This window comes from Hemibagrus wyckioides, linkage group LG26 (assembly GCF_019097595.1).
Source record: "Hemibagrus wyckioides isolate EC202008001 linkage group LG26, SWU_Hwy_1.0, whole genome shotgun sequence".
Lineage (NCBI taxonomy): Eukaryota > Metazoa > Chordata > Actinopteri > Siluriformes > Bagridae > Hemibagrus > Hemibagrus wyckioides.
Window position 1 is genome coordinate 18,911,160 of NC_080735.1, and position 19,777 is coordinate 18,930,936.

Here is a 19,777-nt window from a genome sequence, read left to right on the forward strand (position 1 = left end):
ACAGATGTTCCTTCGAGGAAGTTTTTGTTGCCTTCGTTTTTGAAAACTCCAACACGGTAACCTAGCAACCACCGCCTCGCGCGCGTCGCCGGTGGCGCGCCCCAGTCCGCGCCGCGCGCTCCCGTTACATAACGCCAGTGTTGTGCCACAGCGCCAAGGCAAACAGTGAGTTACCGGGGCTGCGGGCTGTTGTCGCGCTGCCATGGCGACGGTTGCCACGCGCACCGGCCTGTTTACGGTGTGTTTTAAATATCCCGGCCTGAACTCGGGCCTGAGAGAGGAACAAAGAGCGTGTGTGTGTGTGTGTGTGTGTGTGTGATAGGGAAGAGATGACAGATAGCCGTGTGGTGTGTGCTGGACAGATTGTCTTTGTCTCTGGCTTGGAGGAAACGCCTGTGAGTGGGACACACACACACACACGAACACACACACACACACACACACAAACATACACACACATACACACACAAACATACACACACAAACACACACACACACAGTGAGGGTTCACTGAACAAGTACTGTTTCCATTTACACACTCCACATGCTCCAGTGAACACACTCTTCATCACACACACACACACACACACACACACTTCTGCTGTTACTTCTAACGCCTTTCTTCTTCCCTTTATTTTCTTCTCCTTTTTGTATTATCATATTTCTCTTATTCTTTTCTTTTTTTAACATCCTGTATAATTTTTCCTTAATGCTTGTCTTTATTTCTTTTCTGTTTTTTGTGTCTTCATCAGGACAGTAAGCTGATAAACGGCCCTGAAGAGGAAGATCCGGATGTTTGTCTTGTAAAAACCCCCTCAGTAATAAGAACCATGGCGTGTATCAGGTCAGTGGCCGGCCCTCACCCCGACGCCTCCCGGAGTTATTAATTACATGAGGGTCAGTTGCTCCGGAGGGAAAAGGATGTAAAAAAGGAAGATTTGCCAATAAAAAAAGCTGTATTAGTTTCCCACCCATCCTTCCTTTATCTCAGCCTCCATCTTGTCTTTGTTTTGGTCCTGACTGCTGTGGTATGTCAGGTTCCTGCCAGCATTAATAAAGTCTTATCTCATAAACAAACTGTAAACATTGACACCTGTTGTCATGCAGCTCCTCACTCAGGTGTGTGAGAGGATTTTTATGGCTGTGTTTTCATTTTCTCATTCCTGAGCACCAGTCTGACGAGGCTCCGGGCCATGACTGTCATTCAGACAGACAGACAGGATGATGTGGTAGATGAGTGGTGAAGGTGTTGGACTACTGATCAGAAGGTTGTGAGTTTCAATCCCAGCTCCACCAAGCTGCCGCTGCCGGGCCCCTGAGCAAGGCCCTCAACCCTCAGTTGTATAAAAATTAGATTAAAATGTAAGTCACTCTGGGTAAGGACGTCTGCTAGAGGAGTGAAGGACATCTGGCAGAGATGTAATATGAACTCACCTGATGGTGCAGTGCTGTCCCTCATGCGCTCTGAGGGGTTAAAGGTCACTCAAAGAGTGTAGCAGTGACCTCTTCTACTAAAAAAACAGGTCTCGTCACTGAGGTGGTAGCCTCAGACATAATCTACGTCAAACTTAGAGACAAGTGTTAGGGACTCACTTCCTGTACATGTGTTGCTACATCTTCTCCCTGAGAGCACACAGGTTTCCTCCCAACTCCCCACGGTACCCAAAATCACCCCAGGTGTGAATAAGTGTATGGATGGTGCCTTGAGATGTTCTGGTGCACTTTTAGTAAAGATTCAGTAGACGGAACAGGGAGAATGACGTCACAGCGCCATCTGCTGGCCATGCCGTCCACATTCACTCAGGTTAAACCTGTGGGGCTAAAGGGGTAAAAAAAAAAACAACCTTTAAAATGATTGCAGGTGTGGAAACGCTAACAGAACCAAGCCTGGTGTCACTGTCATGCTAACACCGGCTAATCCTGAAGGTCATTCATTCAAAGAGGTAAAAAATAAATCGGGAATACATCATGGATTTCTTATGTGCCTCTCTTCTTTCTTTCTATTCATTTATTTATTTTTTTGGTCATCTTTCTTAATCATATATATATATATATATATATATATATATATATATATTGCGGAGGACCATAATTTTCTTGTTGATGTGTTAGAAGCAGGAGAAATGGACAAGTGTAAGGATTTGAGCTTTGAGTTTGATGAAGGGACAAATTGTGATGGCTAGACCACTGGATCAGAGCATCTCCAAAACTGCAGCTCTTGTGGGGTGTTCCCAGTCTGCAGTGGTCAGTATCTATCAAAAGTGGTCCAAGGAAGGAACAGTGGTGAACCGGTGACAGACTGAAGGCTGGCCCGTGTGATCCGATCCAACAGACGAGCTACTGTTGCTCAGACTGCTGAAAAGGTTAATGCTGGTTCTGATAGAAAGGTGTCAGAATACACAGTGCATCACAGTTTGTTGCGTATGGGGCTGCATAGCCGCAGACCAGTCAGGGTGCCCATGCTGACCCCTGTGCCCTGCCGAAAGCGCCAACAATGGGCACGTGAGCATCAGAACTGGACCACAGAGCAATGGAAGACGGTGGCCTGGTCTGATGAATCACGTTTTCTTTTACATCATGTGGATGGGTACTTACCTGGGGAACACATGACACCAGGATGCACTATTCGAAGATGGAGAGTTGGTGGAGGCAGTGTCCTGCTTTGGACAATGTTCTGCTGGGAAACCTTGACGCCTGCCATCCATGTGGATGTTACTTTGACCCATACCACCTACCTAAGCACTGTTACAGACCATGTACACCGGTATTCCCCGATGGCCATGGCCTCTTTCAGCACGATAATGCACCAAAATGGTTCATGAATGATTTGATGACCACAACCAGTTTGAGGTGTTGACCTGACCTCCAAATTCCCCAGATCTCAATCCAATCCAGCATGTGTGGGATGTGCTGGACAGACAAGTCCGATCCGTGGAGGCCACACCTCACAACTTACAGGACTTCAAGGATCTGCTGCTAACATCTTGGTGCCAGATCCCACAGCACACTTTCAGGGATCTAGTGGAATCGGGGACCAACACAATATTAGGCAGGTGGTCATAATGTTATGGCTGATCGGTGTATTACATACATAATCAGGGAAAAACATGGACGTATCACTGAAAACAGTTACACCAACAAACACATGGATTTAGGTACACAGGCAGGGGAAAGTAAAGATATATCTTTCAGAAAGTCCTCATAAAGAATCTAAACAATTGTACAGCCAGCACGTCGACGTCAACATTCCGAAGCCCCGCCCACACGCGGTCATGTGCTTCATCGGCGATTCGTCGCTTCTCCCTCTCCGTGGCGTGGATCTGCGATCACGTGATCATACCGGGCGCGTGCTGCGGCCGCTGTCAAAAAAAAAAAGGAAAAAAATTCCAGCAGTTTGTAAATTTCTCTTCAAGATGGCGGATCTGAGAGTGCGCGAGGACCTGGTGAGTGTTTCCTCCACGGAGAGGATCCAGCTTTAGATCTGTTTTCTCAGCAGGACCTTGTTACACTACCGACATCTCCTAGTTATTGTGTTAACTACAAACAGGTTCTAGTTTTGATTCAGCTAGTCATGTGATGGTAACTAGTGTAGAAGTTTAGTGTGTTTGGAGATAAGGCGTGTTACAGCATCTCATGGTCCTGTAGAATTATTCCATTCATTTTGGTGATTTGTCTCGCTTTCAGAGGTCTTCCACACCCAACAGGAAGCTGAACAGCTCTTTTGGAGAACCAGCTTTTGGTTCCCCCAGCAAAGATGAACAACAACAGCTCCTGGTAATGAAGCAGACTTCCTGCTGAAGCTAAAAGCAGACGCTTCGTGTTTTATTCCATGATGAAAACCACGAGAAGAAGAAGCAGGAACTTTGATTCATCTCCCATTTTAATTCAAGCCTGAAGTGCTTTACTGAAAGAAAACCCCGTAGACTAGGACACATTAGAGTGAAGTTCTGTATACACTGACCAGGCATAACATTATGACCAGCTGTCTAATATCGTGTTTGTCCCTGCTAAAACAGCCCTGACCCGTCCTGCACTGTGTATTCTGACCCCTTTCTATCAGAACCAGCATTAACTTCTTCAGTAATTTGAGCAACAGTAGCTCGTCTGTTGGATCGGATCACACGGTCCAGCCATCTCTCCCAACATGAGCCTTGATCGTCCATGACCCTGTCGCCGGTTCACCACTGTTCCTTCCTTAGACCACTTTTGATAGACACTGACCACTGCAGACTGGGAACACCCCACAAGAGCTGCAGTTTTGGAGATGCTCTGATCCAGTGGTCTAGCCATCACAATCTGGCCCTTCATCAAACTCAAAGCTCAAATCCTTACACTTGTCCATTTTTCCTGTTTCTAACATCAACTTTGAGGACAAAATGTTGACTTGCTGCCTAATATATCCCACCTACTAACAGGTGCCATGATGAGGAGATACTGTCTTATTCACTTCACCTGGCAGTGGTCATAATGTTATACCTGATCAGTGTAAAGACTTTGAAACAGGTATTAAAGTTTTATTATTATTATTATTATTATTATGATGATGATGATAAAGTTCTGTGTTATGTGTCTGGGCAGGCGGTGCCATTTTGTGGGAGTATTCGAGGTGGGATGCGACCTGGGAAGAAACTCACCATCATGGGCATCGTGGATTCAGAACCAGATGGGTGAGAACATGAGCACCAGCACACACGCATCTGTAATGTCTCCTGCTGGTGCTGATGAGTAAATCCTGAATGATATCGTGACTGCGTCTGATCTGATGTGATGCGTCAGGTTTGACATCAGTCTGACATGTGGGTGTGACGACGTGGCCCTGGAGGTCAGCGCCAGGTTCGAGGATCGTCAGCTTCTGAGAAACGCACACGTAGCCGGCTCGTGGGGCGAGGAGGAGGCGGCCATCCCTTTCTTTCCCTTCCTCGCAGGACAGCCGTTCAGGGTATATACGCTCGTGATGTTCTCGTCTCTCTGTTCATATAAAATGCTCTTCATACATGACACCTTGTGGTTTAATGTATTCCCAAAAGCACCATTATTGTATTTTCTCAAGCTGTGTGTGTGTGTTAAGAGAAGGATGTGTGTGGAACTTGAGCACAGGTCTCGTAGAAAGTCGATACTCGCATATCTTCACTGCCAGGAGTTTAAAAGGAGAATCCTGTGCTTGTGATTTTACCGATCTGAGTGGTTTTACAAAAGATTTGCATTGCAAAGTTTAGAAAACAAACCCTATGAGGGGATGTAAAGTGTCATTAATGTAACAGGCAGTGGGTGGAACAGCAGCTGAATCACACCAATATGAAAACTGTCCTAATGGGTGTGGCCTAATATTGTTGATTGACAGCCCTCTGTCTGAGACACCCAACCTTAACCTGGCATCAACCTTCTAACTTTGACTTTGTGTGTTAGCTTTCAGTGTTTTTCACCAATGTTTACACGGGAGTTCTCCAACATAACATAAGCCACGCCCACTTTGGACTGGAACCTGGTGTAGATATACTGTATTGCCAAAAGTTTTGGGACATCTGCCTTTACATGCACATTAATGTAATATGGAGATGTCCCACCCCTTTACAGCTATAAGAGCTTCAACTCTTCTGGGAAGGCTTTCCACAAGGTTTAGGAGTGTGTTTATGGGAATTTTTGACCATTCCTCTAGAAGCACATTTGTGAGGTCAGGCACTGATGTTGGACGAGAAGGCCTGGGTCTCAGTCTCCACTCTAATTCATCCCAAAGGTGTTCTATGGGGTTGAGGTCAGGACTCTGTGCAGGCCAGTCAAGTTCCTCCACACCAAACTCACTCATCCATGTCTTTATGGACCTTGCTTTGGTCACTGGTGTGCAGTCATGTTGGAACAGGAAGGGGTCATCCCCAAACTGTTCCCACAAAGAGCATGAAATTGTCCAAAATGTCTTTGACTGGAACTAAGGGGCCAAACTAAGTGTGACTGGTCACTCCAGACAACACGTCTCCATTGCGCTGGAGTCTAGTGGCGGCGTGCTTTACACCATCTGATGCTTTGCATGTGATGTAAGGATTGGATGCAGCTCCTTGTCCATGAAAGCTCCAATGAGCGTTCCATGAAGCTCTCTACACATTGTTCTTGAGCTAATCTGAAGGCCACATGAAGTTTGGAGGTCTGTAGTGATTGACTCTGCAGAAAGTTGGTGACTTCTGTTGGATTACAAATTTATAAAATGTTAAATCTAAGTTCCAACGTAATAGTATATTAACTAAAATGTTATGTATATTGGGTTTTACATTTTAAGGTAAAGATGATGACATTCTAAGATCAAGTCTGGCAGCCAGTGATTTTACGTGGTCTTCCACTCCGTGGACTGAGTTCCTGTTGATCCCAGTTGCTTCCACTTTGTTATAATACCACTAACAGTTGAGAGTGGAATATTTAGTAGTTCCATGACTGGACTTTCTACACAGGAGGAACCCTATCACTGGTACCACGCTTAGATTCACTGAGCTCCTGAGAGTGACCCATTCTGTCACAGATGAGTGTAGAAGCAGTCTGCATGCCTAGGTGCTGAATTTTATACACCTGTGGCCATGGAAGTGATTGGAACACCTGTACTCGATGATTCGGAGGGGTGTACCAAAACTTTTAGTGTATAGTGATATAGTGTATCTCGCTGCAGCTTACGTGGCCTGTGTCCTTAAACTGTAATGCTTTATCGTGGTACTTGTGTTCTTTCCAGTTGGAGATCCACTGCGAGCACCAGAGTTTCCGTGTGCTCGTGGACGGACAGCCGCTGTTCGATTTCTATCACCGCGTGCACTCGCTGATGTCCATCGACACCATCCAGATCAACGGCAGCCTGAGCATCACCAAACTCAACTGAGCTGGGACTCTGTCTCTCTCTCTCACTGTGTGTGTGTGAGAGAGTGAGAGAGAGAGAGAGACAGCTGGACCTCTGCTCTATAGGACTGAAGGAGAAGGTTTCTGCAAACAAGGAATTTTGATCATAAGAGATCAGCTTCAGAGTCTTACTGTAATGTGGAAGGACTGGAATTGTCCTCGTCCTCGTGGTGCTGTGGTCGTTTGTAGTTAATATGAATCGCTTTCACACACACACACACACACACACTAGCACGGGTAACTCTAGCTTTTTTCTTTCTTCTCTGTTTATATAAATATAGTGCTTACAGTTGACACTAAAGAAAAAGATCAGAATGTAGAGGTTAGCATGCTGGAGAAAAAGAAAAACCGTTAGGACCTGGTATTTAACGTAGCTAGCCGCTAAAGCTCTCACGGACGCGTGAGTAGACATTAGCATGAACATAACTCCGAAGGAAACAAAAGCTCTTTATAAAGTGAAGATTTGTTAAATCTGAAGGGAGCATTAAGATCAGGACTGTTGTGCTGACCTACACTACAGTGGAACACCAGCAGGGGGCGCAGTGAGTGACCTTTACACAGGACCAGGTACAACAGGAATGGAAACATTGAGCTTTATTTTTCTGTTTTTACATGAACTCGTGTTAATTTCTGGTCCGGAAATGTTAACAATAAGCAGAAACTATACCATTACACAAAAGCACACTATTATTTTCCCCTCAAGTGCCTTTGAAGTTTTACGACTGCTGGAGAACCATGTTTCGATGTTACAGACTGCACCTTTAAATCTGTTCCATTGCTTTATCCTGAATGTAGTCAAGCAGCCCAGACATGTTTGTTTTGATTTGCACTCGAGCTATGAGGCTGACTGTGATTAAAGTATCAATCAGGAAAACCAGTCTATCACCGTGAACGAAGATGCACATGGCCGCTTTAAATCTGTCTGCTTGGTGTGGTGAAAGTCGCACGTTCTGATACGGAGGTCAGCGAATCTTGAGAGTGTCCCCGTGATGAGTCCGAGTCAGAAGCAGACAGACTTCACAGCGCGCTGAAGGTTGAGGAATACACTCATCCAGAGCAGAGCTCACTCGCTCGCTCTCTCTCTCTCTCTCTCTCTCTCTCTCTCTCACACACACACACACAGCTTTCTGGATCTATGAGTAGAAGCTCAGGAACACAGCAGCAGGTGTTGATGGAACTAAACAAATGTAATGTATAAAGTAGTTATGTTTTTTTTCGTCAGACATTCCAGATATAGAAGTACGAGTTGATAAAAAATGAAGACATTTCATTGTAAAGAATTTTTTTTAATACTTCTGTGTACATTTGTGTTTGTTTTATAATCACTGATCAATTAAAGCCTTCTCATCGATGCTGTGGTCAGTTGTGTTGACTCAACTATCACACACACATCAAATCCAGCCCATGAAGTCAGGTTTCTTTTCCCTGCAGAATATCCAGCAGACACCGGACACGCTGTTGTCTCTGTCCACTTCCTGTTGTGACGTCATCAGTCTTATCTTACTGCTCCAGGCTTCATCCGCATGCCTTCCTTAAGACACTGAAGACACACCAAACTGCTGCTTTATTACACTGAGTACATTACATTCAGGGGGAATAAACAGAATAAAAAGAGTTTTATAAAAGTACTGATTTAATATTAATAAGGGATATTAATAAATTAATATTAATAAAGTTCTTATCTTAAATAAAATTAATATTAATAAATTTCTTATCTTAAAAATTAAAATTAAGATTTAAATGAATAAATTTCTTATCTTACAAATAGTAACTTTTTTTATATATATATATTATTTCCTTTTAATTTCCAGTATATGGGTTATTGAAGAAAATAAAGTAGAAAACGCATTGCTGAATCAATCAATCAATCAATCAATCAATCATAATGTCAACCAAACACACACAAAACAACAATGTAACAATTCATCAGCAAAAGATGACAGCTGTTAAAATGAGATCCGTCACATTATTGTTCACTGGGAGTCTAGGAGTCTGAATGGAAAATCGAAAATATTCATATTTATTAGATTGTTATGATTGTCTCATCTTCATGACTAATCCCCACACCGTCATTATCTCGTGCGCGTGTCTCCGTTATCTCATTCCCATCCCAGGTCGTCATTATTACTTTATTCACCTCGTTTTATTTATTAATTTGTTTGTTTGTTTATTTATATCACACGTCGTTTGTTTATAAATCCTCACGGTTCAAACGCACAGCCGCTCGCCCGCCCGCTCGCGCGCGCACCTGGCACGTGGCGCGCATGCGCAAGAGGACGTGCGCTTTAACGAGGCACTTCCTGGTGCGCGCGCTGTTAGCAGTAAATCCCGAGCTGGCTTTTTAATCACTCAGACTTCCCGTTTCAGAGCTCCTGCTCTTGGGGACAACACAAGGCTCTGTGATCGGCGTGGACAGAGCAGGCCAGGGCGGACTCCTGGACCGACACTGTTTATTAACCTTAATGCGGAATGATTAACTAAGAGAATAGTTAATTACTGTCTGAGAGAGAGGCTGAGAGAGAGAGAGAGAGAGAAGCGCTAGCTTAGCCTGGCTAACGGTTAGCCAAACAGCCGGCTGTGTCCTGAATCTCTAAACTGTTTAAAAAGGGAAAAGCTGGATTGAACTTCTTATCCTGAACCATGGGGATGTGATGGCACCAGAATCCATAAGGTACGTGTTACCGCCTGGTTTATTTCCCTTTAGTGTCGCTGAAACTAGCTGAAGGAGAAGGAGAAGTGGTGTCGAGGGTTTGTTAGTTAGCTAGCTAGCATTAGCATTAGCATTAGCCTCGAGATCCAGTGTAACGGAACGAAACGTTTCGCTGACTAGCTTGTCATGGAAATACGTGTTTATTTTTCTTTTAAACACTGAAAAGTATTTCTAATTTGTTAGCACTGTGCTATTCAGGCGTTCAGCTTTGCTAAGTTCAGTTAATCCTGTTGATCAGGGCTGGGCCCTTTAGCAAACACGAGCAGGATGTTAGTCAGGTGTAGCTTTCCCTAAAGTCTCCTGTTTAATCCGAAACAGAAACGCTAACAACACTGACAGCTGCTGTTTCTTTTACCATTAAGGCTTCTTGTTTGTTTATTTTTAACACGTCAGGGGTAAACAACTTCACTGTAAATAAATAAATACGACTTGTGTGCGTTGGTCGGTAGTGCTGGTTGAATCCTGCTTTCTGATTGGTCAGATGGTGTTCTCTCTTCAACAGCACTTCGGAAAGTAGTTCCGGCTTGTAACGCGTTCCAGTACGTTTCGGTTTCTATAGTAACCGCGCGGGCTCGCGCGCGCTCGTTTAATGCTCCGTTAAAATGTATTTTTTTTTAATAGGATGGGAAGGAGTTTCCAGTGCTAGTGATATGTAAACTGTAAAGCTGTGTAATAACAATGTAATAACGGAATAAAACGCTTTATGACGTTAGTGTTTATACTACTTTTCTCATCCTAGTGATTAAGATATTGTCAAAAGTTTTTGGACACCCCTCCAGATCATTGAGTTCAGGTGTTGTTTTTCAGGGGTTGGGCTCGGCCCCTTAGTTCCAGTGAGTGAGTTTGGTGTGGAGGAACTTGACTGTCCTGCACAGAGTCCTGACCTCAACCCCATAGAACACCTTTGGGATGAATTAGAGCGGAGACTGTGAGCCAGACCTTCTCATCCAACATCAGTGCCTGACCTCACAAATGCGCTTCTAGAGGAATGGTCGAAAATTCCCATAAACACACTCCTAAACCTTGTGGAAAGCCTTCCCAGAAGAGTTGAAGCTGTTATAGCTGTAAAGGGCGGGACAACTCCATATTACATTCATGTGCATGTAAAGGCAGATGTCCCAAAACTTTTGGCAACCTAGTGTATTTCATCTTATACCACAGTAATTTGTGAAACTTTTTAAAAGTCCATGTCTAGTTACATTTTATCGCGTTCCTAAAACAGGTGAGTTCCTGTTCTGCTTTTGTTATAGCAGCTGTAAACACTCCTTCCTTTCTCTCTCTTGACGTTCGTAAGCAACTTGTCATGCTGCTGAGAATCCACAAAGCTTAAACCCCGTCATGTCCAGAAAACTGGAGGTTCATAGGCATGTCCCTATGAAGGAGCTGTTGCTATAGAAACCATAACGTACTGCTGGACAGTCTGATAACATAACCTGCTGATAACTACGCTCCGAGGCGCTGTTATAGAGAATGAATCAACACCTCATTGTGTTCCAGCTCCAACAGAGGTGTAAAAACCCCTCCTCCACACTTCACAGCTCAAGGTCATCAGGATCGGAGTGACCGCTGATTAAACAAGTACAGCTGCCGGTTTCTTTCTTCCAGTCCCGTGCTTTAGAATAAATACAGGCTGAAAGTTTTCACAGTTACAGAATGACTTCCTAGTTTTTTTATTTCCTCCTGGCTTTCCTGTATAAAATAAGCTGGTGTTGTGCTCCTCACTTGCTCGAGTGCTTCTCTGGATCGAGTCCTGTTTGCCCAGACTTCTGACTCTCTCTCTATCTCCCCATTATCACGTAATTACAGTCGATCCGAAAGCACGAGTCCATCTGTCTGCACTCGGTGAAAGGTTCCTGGTGATTTAATTTAAGCTCGAGAACGAGTTGATAAATAGGCTCCAGAGCGCTGTAGAACAACACGCTGGTGTCAGCGGGATGACTTCAGGAGGTGACACAGAATTTAATTGAATGCTGTTAGCGAGTGAAACTGTCACTGAGCTGTTTTTAATTGGTGTTGGTGCTGGAGCACAATGATTTGACAAAACTCAATAAGGAGTTTCAGGTTCTAACTCGAGCAAAATGAAAACGTAGCTGCATGTCTGATGTAAATATGGTCACATCGTACTATACACTCTGCTTTCTTGAGTCTCAGTATCAGTGTGTTATTGCTAATTCACTTTGTTATAAGTTCGTCATCATTAATCTCTCCCTCCATTCCCAGGTGTAAAGTCTTGGCTGCTTGATCACCGTGGAGACACCATGGAGCCAGACGTGATCCACATGTACTCGTCCTCTCCTCCGCCCTTGGAGGACGGTGCCGACGAGGACGACGAGGAGTTCAGCGACTTCACCGGCGTTCCCAACAGCGTCAGTTTCACGGAATTTGAGACACCCACGACGTTCGGTCAGCTACAGGCACTGAACGCAACATCTCCCCCGGAGTTGATCGGTAACGGCAGAGTCGTCGGACTTAATAGACCGGCGATGCCGAACGGCGGCCAGGGGGATGCTCTAGCTTGCAGGACTGTTAGCGTGGAGGAGCTTAAAAAGGTTACAGAACATCCACATGGGACTTACACAAACTTTTCGGACTTTCCGGGGAATTCCTGGACAGGTAGCGATGCTGTGGACTGCAACGGAAGAGGCAGCGAAGTTCTCACGAATGGCTTTGCAAATTTTGGCACAGAGGGAACTCCTCCCTCACACCACATACACCGGGAAATGGCTCCCTCAGGGGGTCGCTGTCCCGACGCAGTCCTCAGTGACGAGGAGGATTTTGCGGATTTTGCTGCTTTTTCGAATGCTGATGTTCCCAGTCAACCTGTTGTGAACTGGGAAAGTTCAAACCATAACGTGAGACTAGCACAAGACAACCAACCACGAAGAGAGGAAAATCATGAAGCTGGTAAAGCAGTGGACAATGACAAGGACTATTGTGTAACAGGGTTTGCCTCGTTTGCAGAGGCTTCAGATCACCTTAGCAACGGAGTCGGGGGTTTCCATGTGGGGACAAGTTATGGACAAAGGGATCAGGACACTGAGCCTGCACATCAGGACTCTAATACTACTACTGAGTCTGTTAGCACAGGGCGACGGACATCGCAGAACAGTGTGGAGCAGGATGGTTTGGAGGTTAAAGAAAGGATGGATAACAGGGTGTCCCCTGTCTCCATGGATGAGAGAGGTAGCAGCAGCGAGCCGACGGAAGAGAAGGGGTCCGGGAATGACACTGAAACCGAGACCGAAACGGAGACCTCTTTCGGTCGACCTCTGTCCACAGAAGCGCTTGAGGAATTTGGGGATTTCAGTACGACAGGTTCGGTACCTTCCCCTCCACTACAGGAAGAGACGGCCACTCCTGCTGACCACAGCCAGCTGGCTGAAGATGATGACGAGGACTTTGGAGATTTTGGTGACTTTGGGGATGCCAGTTCCTTTGGAGGTGCTGGCTTCGCTGATTTTGACCAGCAGGGGGCAGCACCACAGTCTGCACCTTCGGAATCGATCGCACCTTCACAGTCCGTCAGGCAAAACGATCCGCGTGCTGATGAGGATGAGTTTGGTGACTTTGACGTGCATGGACAACCTGGCAAGACGGCGCAAGAGGGTGAGGAGGGGGCGGAGACCGCTGAGTTTCCGGGTAGTGACAGTTTTGCTGACTTTGCTGCAGCACCCGTTGATGGCAATGCTGATGATAATGGAGGGTGGCAGGCGTTCGGCGGATCGAGTGAGGAAGGTGGGGTATCGTGGGCAGCTTTCGGTCAGGACCAGGGCTCGACCTTTTCAGAGAAGAGCGAAGATGACTGGCACGAAAGCCCACCTGTCACGGCACCCCCTACTGGCAGTGATGAAGAATGCAGGAAAAACAGCACTGTGGTATGTTTACCTGAATCAGTGTTATTTTAGATCCTGTTCCTGATTGTCTACAGTATTATGGTGAACAGAACCTACAGGACATTTGACCCAGGCAGTAGGTCACATTTTTTTTCTTTCAGGAATGTGACCAGACAGGAGGATTGTTTTCACATTTTTAATCATGAAGTTGTAGTACTTCTCCATTTAGACATTCGGTCTCTCTGACTCTCATCTTCACCCACATGTTTTTTGTCCTCAGGTGTCTCTTCTCAGCAGGTTGGAGAAGCTTTTCCTGGCCAGTTTTCTGGAGATCTCCATGCCTCATCTCGAGGAGGACGTACCCCCTCTTAAAGCTTTCCTAGAGCCGTGTGAAAGAGGAGAAAAACAAAAGAAAGACCCAGTACCAGTCAGTGGGTAAGAACAACACCCACACACCACATGTTTTCCTGCAGCTGTACAGGACCTGGTGTACCATTGCTGCCAGTAGCTGTTGCTCTCTGGTTTCCTCCTCCAGCTCAGATGTGGGTCTGAGCGTTGATTTGCGGTCAGAGAGCTGAACCACAACATCACCAGATGTTTTGTTTTAAGAAAACACCATTTAGAAATAAAAGCGTAGGTGGTACGTTTGTCGATCGTACATATTGTACCATCTAGAGTATGTAACAGTGTAACCATTGGTGCTGTATTAATCTCTCTCTCTCTCTGTGTAGAGGAGTGCAGGGTGTGTGGCTGCAGCTGCAGGACATCCACAATGCCTTTGGTCTGAGGTATCAGTGGGGCGGATCACACAGTAACAAGACTCTCCTCTGCTCGCTGGGCATCGACACTCGGAACATAGTGAGTGTGTTTCATACGAAACACTCGGGAGTACAGAATATGTAGACCTTATACACAGGGTGTGTTTAACTACACAAGAAACCTAGAAATAAAGACAAAGTGTGTGTAATAATCGGAAATGACTGCGCAGTCCATGAGAATGCCTTCCCCTTTCATCTGAGAGTGGGCGGGGCTAAACATGCTAATCACATGACAGGTGTTGTCCCTTTCATCAAAACTCTTCACATCTGAGCAGCACAGCAAGCAAACACTGGCTTACTGAGGAAAACGATGCCTTACTGAGTACTACATGGCATTGTGTAGTCACCTGAGTAACATTACAGATCACAGACGGACAGCTGTCAGTCATGTGCTCATTAGAATATTAGGCCACGCCCATTCAGGCCTTTTGTGACATTTTTGTCTTTAATTCAAACTTTATTGAACATGTTAATTTAATGCTATTCTCTCTCTCTGTCTCTCTCTCTCTCTCTCTCTCCTTCGCACAGCTGTTCACAGGTCAGAAGAAGCAGCCCGTTATTGTACCCATGTATGCAGCCAGTCTGGTGAGAAATATTTCCAAAATCGAGATGACCACTTTCCTATAGATCTTCTGTATCTTTCTCATCTCTCTCTCTCTCTCTTTCTGTAGGGAATGCTGGAACCCACTAAAGAGCCAGTGAAGCCCGTCTCTGCTGCTGAGATGATCGCCTCCATAGCGCAGTCTCCCTCTGTAGCCTCAGAGATGAGCTCCTGCTCCACTGACGCAGCACAGGTGTGTTTATTAAATCATGATAAATCTAGTGATTAGACTCAAAACTGGAACCGTGGCCAGGTCATAAAACAAAGACTTCAGTGATGTCACACAGACCGTGTGACCCTGATCATCTGATCACCGGACGGTTATAGAAGCGGCCATCTTGGATAGAGAATCACAAAAATAAACTAGTTGACTTTGCTGTGACTCCTCCCCCTTAAGTGATACAGGTAACAGTTAATAATATCACCTGTATTTTACACCGTATAATATATTTTGCACCGTACCTCCACTGTGAAACACCACATTGTGTGACGCTCATTGTGAAGAAACATGGACTGATTTAAAAAAAAAAAAATTTTCTAACCACCCCCCACTGCACCCCCTGTAGGAATCCCTCCCACCGGTGCAGTTTGACTGGAGCAGCAGTGGCCTTACAAACCCTCTGGATGGTATGTTCCATTCTGCAGCATTTCTGTTGAAGATGATGATGGTTTGGTGCATCTTGGTTCTGCACAGTGTTCAGAACAAGCTCAGGAATTCAGGGTTTTTCTACTATATTCTGTACTGTAGCAGTGTAAAGAGCATGTCTCTAAGACCTCAGACAAGTGGCGTGTACTATCCACAAACTGGACCGAGAAACTTTAAGAAGCTGTTTTAGAGAATACTGTGCAGCTGAAGTCAGTCTTATCTGCTCCTAACCCTCTAACGCAGCATTATTAACCGTCTCTGAAGTCACCCTAAACTTACAAAAATACGGTGCTGAGCCTGAGAAAGGCCAGTGCTTTAATGTCATAAAGTGGAAAATACAGAGGAGGGGGCGTGGCATGACTCATTTGGGGGTGTCTTTAATTTGCATATTCCTAATTAACTGTAAAGTTTTGGGTGACTTCATGTTCTTGGCTGTTTGTCTTTAATATTAACAATTTATTTCTTTTTGTACTAACATGCATGTGTCTATCTCCTGTCTGTGTCTATCTTCATCTCTCACTCTGTTACTCTCTTCCTGTTCCTTTCTGTCTATCTTGCTCTTTTTTCCACTCTGTTGCACCCTTTCCTGTCTATCTCTCTGTCTGTCGGTCTCTCTCTCTCTCTCTCTCTGTCTGTTGTTCTCTCTCTCTCTCTAACTCCCTTCCACCTACTCTCTCTGTGCCCCCCCCTCTCTGTCTCTCCCTCCCTCTGTCTCTAACTCCCTCCCTCTCTGCTCCCCCCTCTCTGTCGCTAACTCCCTCCCACCCTCTCTCTCTGTGCTCTCTCTTCCTCTGTCTCTCTCTCTGCTCTCTCTCTCTGCTCTCTCTCTCTGCTCTCTCTTCCTCTGTCTCTCTCTCTCTCTCTGCTCTCTCTTCCTCTGTCTCTCTCTCTCTCTCTCTCTCTCTCTTCCTCTGTCTCTCTCTCTGCTCTCTCTTCCTCTGTCTCTCTCTCTGCTCTCTCTTCCTCTGTCTCTCTCTCTCTTTCCCCCTCCCTCCTGCTCACTGAAGCAAGTGGAGGTTCGTCTCTGCTGAATCTGGACTTTTTTGGCCCGGTGGACGAGTCGCCCTCCAGCTCCACTACCTCCATACCAGGTCAGCTGAGGTCACAGTGTGTGGTCAGGGGCCTTTTTGCGTAACTTCACCTCTAGCCATTTTTTACTCCTTTTCATCCACATGGTCAGCATTAACAATTCAGCTCTGCATTAGAAGTAGAATCTGTGTGTGTAAGTAATGTGTGTGTGCATGCATGTACAAGTGTTCAGTGTGTGTGTGTGTGTAGGTGTAGACCCCGAGCTGTATGAGCTGACCCAGGCTAAGCTGGACGTGAGTGGAGGCAGCAACAGAGTGGTGGATGCTTTCGCTCGCCTCATGTCCACTGTGGAGAAGACCAACACGTCCACCAGGTCTCTATCTCACACACACACACACACACACACACACACACACCCCTCTGCACTAATTGTGCTCCAACAGCAGGGGGCAGCACACACCATCTCTACCACACACTGGGTGTAGACAGCAGCCAGTTTGTCTCAGTTAAAGTTTTAGCTCTGGATGTTACAGAGCCCTGGGACTGGAGACTCCTTCTGTTAATGTTTATACAGAGAATACCTGAGAATGAGCTGTTGCTATGGAAACACTAATGGGTGCAATAATATAAACCTGTGATTTGCAGCTGCTTTTATGACTTTATAGAAAATCAATGAATGTTAACTGTTAATGAGAGGAGGTGATTTCTGTGACGTGGTTATATCGTGTGTGTGTGTGTGTGTGTGCGTGCGTGTGTGCGCAGGCGGGTGCAGACGCAGAAGGAGGAGAACCTGAGTGAAGAGGCTCGGCGTGTCATCTCCACTCTACCTGATCTCTCCTTCATGCAGGCCAAAGTGCTGATGTTCCCCTCCACACTCACTCCTCTTCCTCCCTCCTCCTCTTCCTCCATATCCCCCTCTCCTGTCCCAGACTGATCCCTCCATCTCTGTCTCTCTATCTCTCTCTCCCCACACTGTCTTTTGTCTTTGGTTCACTTTAGCTCAGCTTCTTGGAGTCAGTTTAAGTTGTAAGTGTGAGAGTGGAGCAGTGTTCAGGATCTAGAGGTGAGGAAGAGTCTGTATTAGGGATGTGCTCATCTTCATTACTCACCATCAGCTTCATCAGTCAGCTACAGACATAATCATGAGACAGCAGCACTGTAGTTCACCCAGTGATGGCTAGCTTCTGGCCATTGCTCATAATTCCAGTGTTACACAGACATGTTCATGCAGTTAGTTTGTGCTGCACATCTTGTTTGACATTAGTCTGTCTGGCCCCGCCCCCTCAGCTCTCTGGAGCAGTCTGTCTGGAATAGTGCACTTGGCCCCACCCTCTTATCTCTCAGGAGATTTACACCTGGCCCCGCCCCCTGGGCTTTCTGGAGCAGTCTGTCTGGCCCCTCCCCCTCAACTCTCTGGAGCAGTCTGTCTGGCCCTGCCCTCTCAGCCCTCTGGAGCAGTCTGTCTGGCCCCTCCCCCTCAGCTCTCTGGAGCAGTCTGTCTGGCCCCTCCCCCTCAGCTCTCTGGAGCAGTCTGTCTGGCCCCTCCCCCTCAGCTCTCTGGAGCGGTCTGTCTGGCCCCTCCCCCTCAGCTCTCTGGAGCAGTCTGTCTGGCCCCTCCCCCTCAGCTCTCTGGAGCAGTCTGTCTGGCCCCTCCCCCTCAGCTCTCTGGAGTAGTCTGTCTGGCCCCTCCCCCTCAGCTCTCAGATGTAGTTTACTTGACCCCACCTGGTAGTTCTACTTAAATTTCATCCTTCAAAAGCATCAGATATTTGTTTAACAAGTCACAAGTTAAATGATATCTCCCCATCGTGTTTCAGTGTGTTTGACAGCACCCCGGTCTCCTCCTGGACGTACAGCAGCACTCGGTACGGGATGAGTGCATCCCTAATATCTCCAGCTGAGTGTTCTTCTGTGTAGAGGTTCAGCGTGTATATAATCAGGGATAAGACTTTCTTTTCCATTCTAGGTTATGTTTATGGTTCAGTATGATTCCAGCTCTGTGTGTGTGTGTGTGTGTGTTAAATCTGTTAAATATCGTTTTGCTGAGGAAACACTGGTTAAAAGTCCTTCAACGAAGGCAAATAGTGACATGAAATCAGTGAGATATATATATATATATATATATATATATAAATATGTAATAGACTTGAAACCATACTGCCTGCAAAATTCTGCTGGTTGATTTATTATTATTTTTTTTTATATAAATTCAGTTTGAAAAGCCTTAGGTTTTAATCATTTTAGTTAATATAATTAATTATGCGTATAATTAAGGTTTAGAACTATGTTTTGTTTGGGGTGGGGGTTTAACATGTTCACTGTATCCAGCGCTCTTATTCTAGCAGAGTGGTGAGGGTTCTGTTTTTATTCTTGCTGTTGTTTTAAACTCTTAAAGGTGAAACCACTGTACCGTGACCCGTGTGATGAAGGAATCATCTTGATTGACTTGAAGTACTTTAGCCAATAAGGGACCAATATTATATACCTTCGAAAAGTCTTCTCATTTAGCGTCTTAAAGGCTCTCTCTCTCTCTCTCTGGCTGAGCATCATGGGAAATGTCCACAAAAGCTGTCCCTCCTTTCTATTTTGTTCCTAATTTCTTTCGTTTTCGCCCCCCCCGCTGTTTGTCGTCCTGTCTGTCTGTCTGTCTCTCTGTGTGGAATTTTGCACATTGTAAAGCTGTAATGGAAGTTACTACTATACTACTTAAATCACGTAGGTGACTGTGTACAGTAAGACTGTGGAAAATGTACAAAACGGATTGTTACGGGGAAAATTCCTATGGAAAAACAATCTTACTGATGGTGTGTGTGTGGGGGGGAAAAAAGATAGAGCCCCGCCCCCTTTCCAGTTTGGATCGAGCATGCTCGGGCTCTTTTGGACAAAAAAAAAAATCTTTAAGTGTGTAAATTTTCTTTTAGTGTACACAAGGAATTAAAATAATTTAAGAGAAGTTGTGGCGTTTGTGTGTGCTGTCTGTTGATCCCGGGATGTGCTGAAGTTCTAAAGCAGGATCGCTAACGCCTGCGTTACTTACTAATCGGGTGCAAAGGAGTTAACAGCGCTAGAAAAAAGGAATAAATAAATAATATACACCGGTCAGGCATAACATTATGACCACTGAGAGATGCTGTGAATAAGACTGATGATCTCATCATGGCACCTGTTAGTGGGTGGGATATACACTATATTGCCAAAAGTATTCGCTCACCCATCCAAATAATCAGAATCAGGTGTTTCAAACACTTCCATGGCCACAGGTGTATAAAA

General features: G+C 45.5%; 2 protein-coding genes across 5 annotated transcripts; both read left to right on the forward strand.

The window, feature by feature from the left end:
- The first annotated feature begins 289 nt into the window (after positions 1-289).
- On the forward strand, positions 290-8,221 carry lgalsla (lectin, galactoside-binding-like a). 3 transcript variants are annotated; one of them, XM_058380753.1, is made up of 6 exons: positions 290-395; positions 753-844; positions 4,416-4,503; positions 4,579-4,667; positions 4,777-4,939; positions 6,710-8,221. In XM_058380753.1, the coding sequence occupies exons 1-6, from the start codon at positions 330-332 to the stop codon at positions 6,851-6,853; spliced, it is 642 nt and encodes a 213-aa protein (XP_058236736.1). In that variant the 5' UTR covers positions 290-329; the 3' UTR covers positions 6,854-8,221. The 3 variants fall into 3 exon arrangements, with proteins under 3 accessions (XP_058236736.1, XP_058236737.1, XP_058236735.1); XM_058380754.1 differs by lacking the exons at positions 290-395; positions 753-844 and adding an exon at positions 3,294-3,443 and having other exon boundaries at positions 3,685-4,503; XM_058380752.1 differs by lacking the exons at positions 290-395; positions 753-844; positions 4,416-4,503 and adding exons at positions 3,294-3,443; positions 3,685-3,774.
- Positions 8,222-9,206: 985 nt separating this feature from the next.
- Positions 9,207-19,460, forward strand: aftpha (aftiphilin a). 2 transcript variants are annotated; one of them, XM_058380625.1, is made up of 10 exons: positions 9,207-9,541; positions 11,801-13,455; positions 13,694-13,848; positions 14,145-14,271; positions 14,760-14,816; positions 14,903-15,025; positions 15,399-15,459; positions 16,486-16,569; positions 16,757-16,880; positions 17,270-19,460. In XM_058380625.1, the coding sequence occupies exons 2-10, from the start codon at positions 11,839-11,841 to the stop codon at positions 17,439-17,441; spliced, it is 2,520 nt and encodes an 839-aa protein (XP_058236608.1). In that variant the 5' UTR covers positions 9,207-9,541; positions 11,801-11,838; the 3' UTR covers positions 17,442-19,460. The 2 variants fall into 2 exon arrangements, with proteins under 2 accessions (XP_058236608.1, XP_058236609.1); XM_058380626.1 differs by lacking the exon at positions 16,486-16,569 and having other exon boundaries at positions 9,208-9,541.
- The last annotated feature ends 317 nt before the right edge of the window (positions 19,461-19,777 follow it).

Coding starts and splice junctions, on each gene's coding strand:
- lgalsla (XM_058380753.1), top strand. CDS start 330: ATGACAGATAGCCGTGTGGTGTGTGCTGGACAGATTGTCTTTGTCTCT. Junction 845..4,415: donor AGAACCATGGCGTGTATCAG/GTCAGTGGCCGG, acceptor ACCTACTAACAG/GTGCCATGATGAGGAGATAC. Junction 4,668..4,776: donor GTGGATTCAGAACCAGATGG/GTGAGAACATGA, acceptor GTGATGCGTCAG/GTTTGACATCAGTCTGACAT.
- aftpha (XM_058380625.1), top strand. CDS start 11,839: ATGGAGCCAGACGTGATCCACATGTACTCGTCCTCTCCTCCGCCCTTG. Junction 16,570..16,756: donor CTCCACTACCTCCATACCAG/GTCAGCTGAGGT, acceptor GTGTGTGTGTAG/GTGTAGACCCCGAGCTGTAT. Junction 16,881..17,269: donor AAGACCAACACGTCCACCAG/GTCTCTATCTCA, acceptor GTGTGTGCGCAG/GCGGGTGCAGACGCAGAAGG.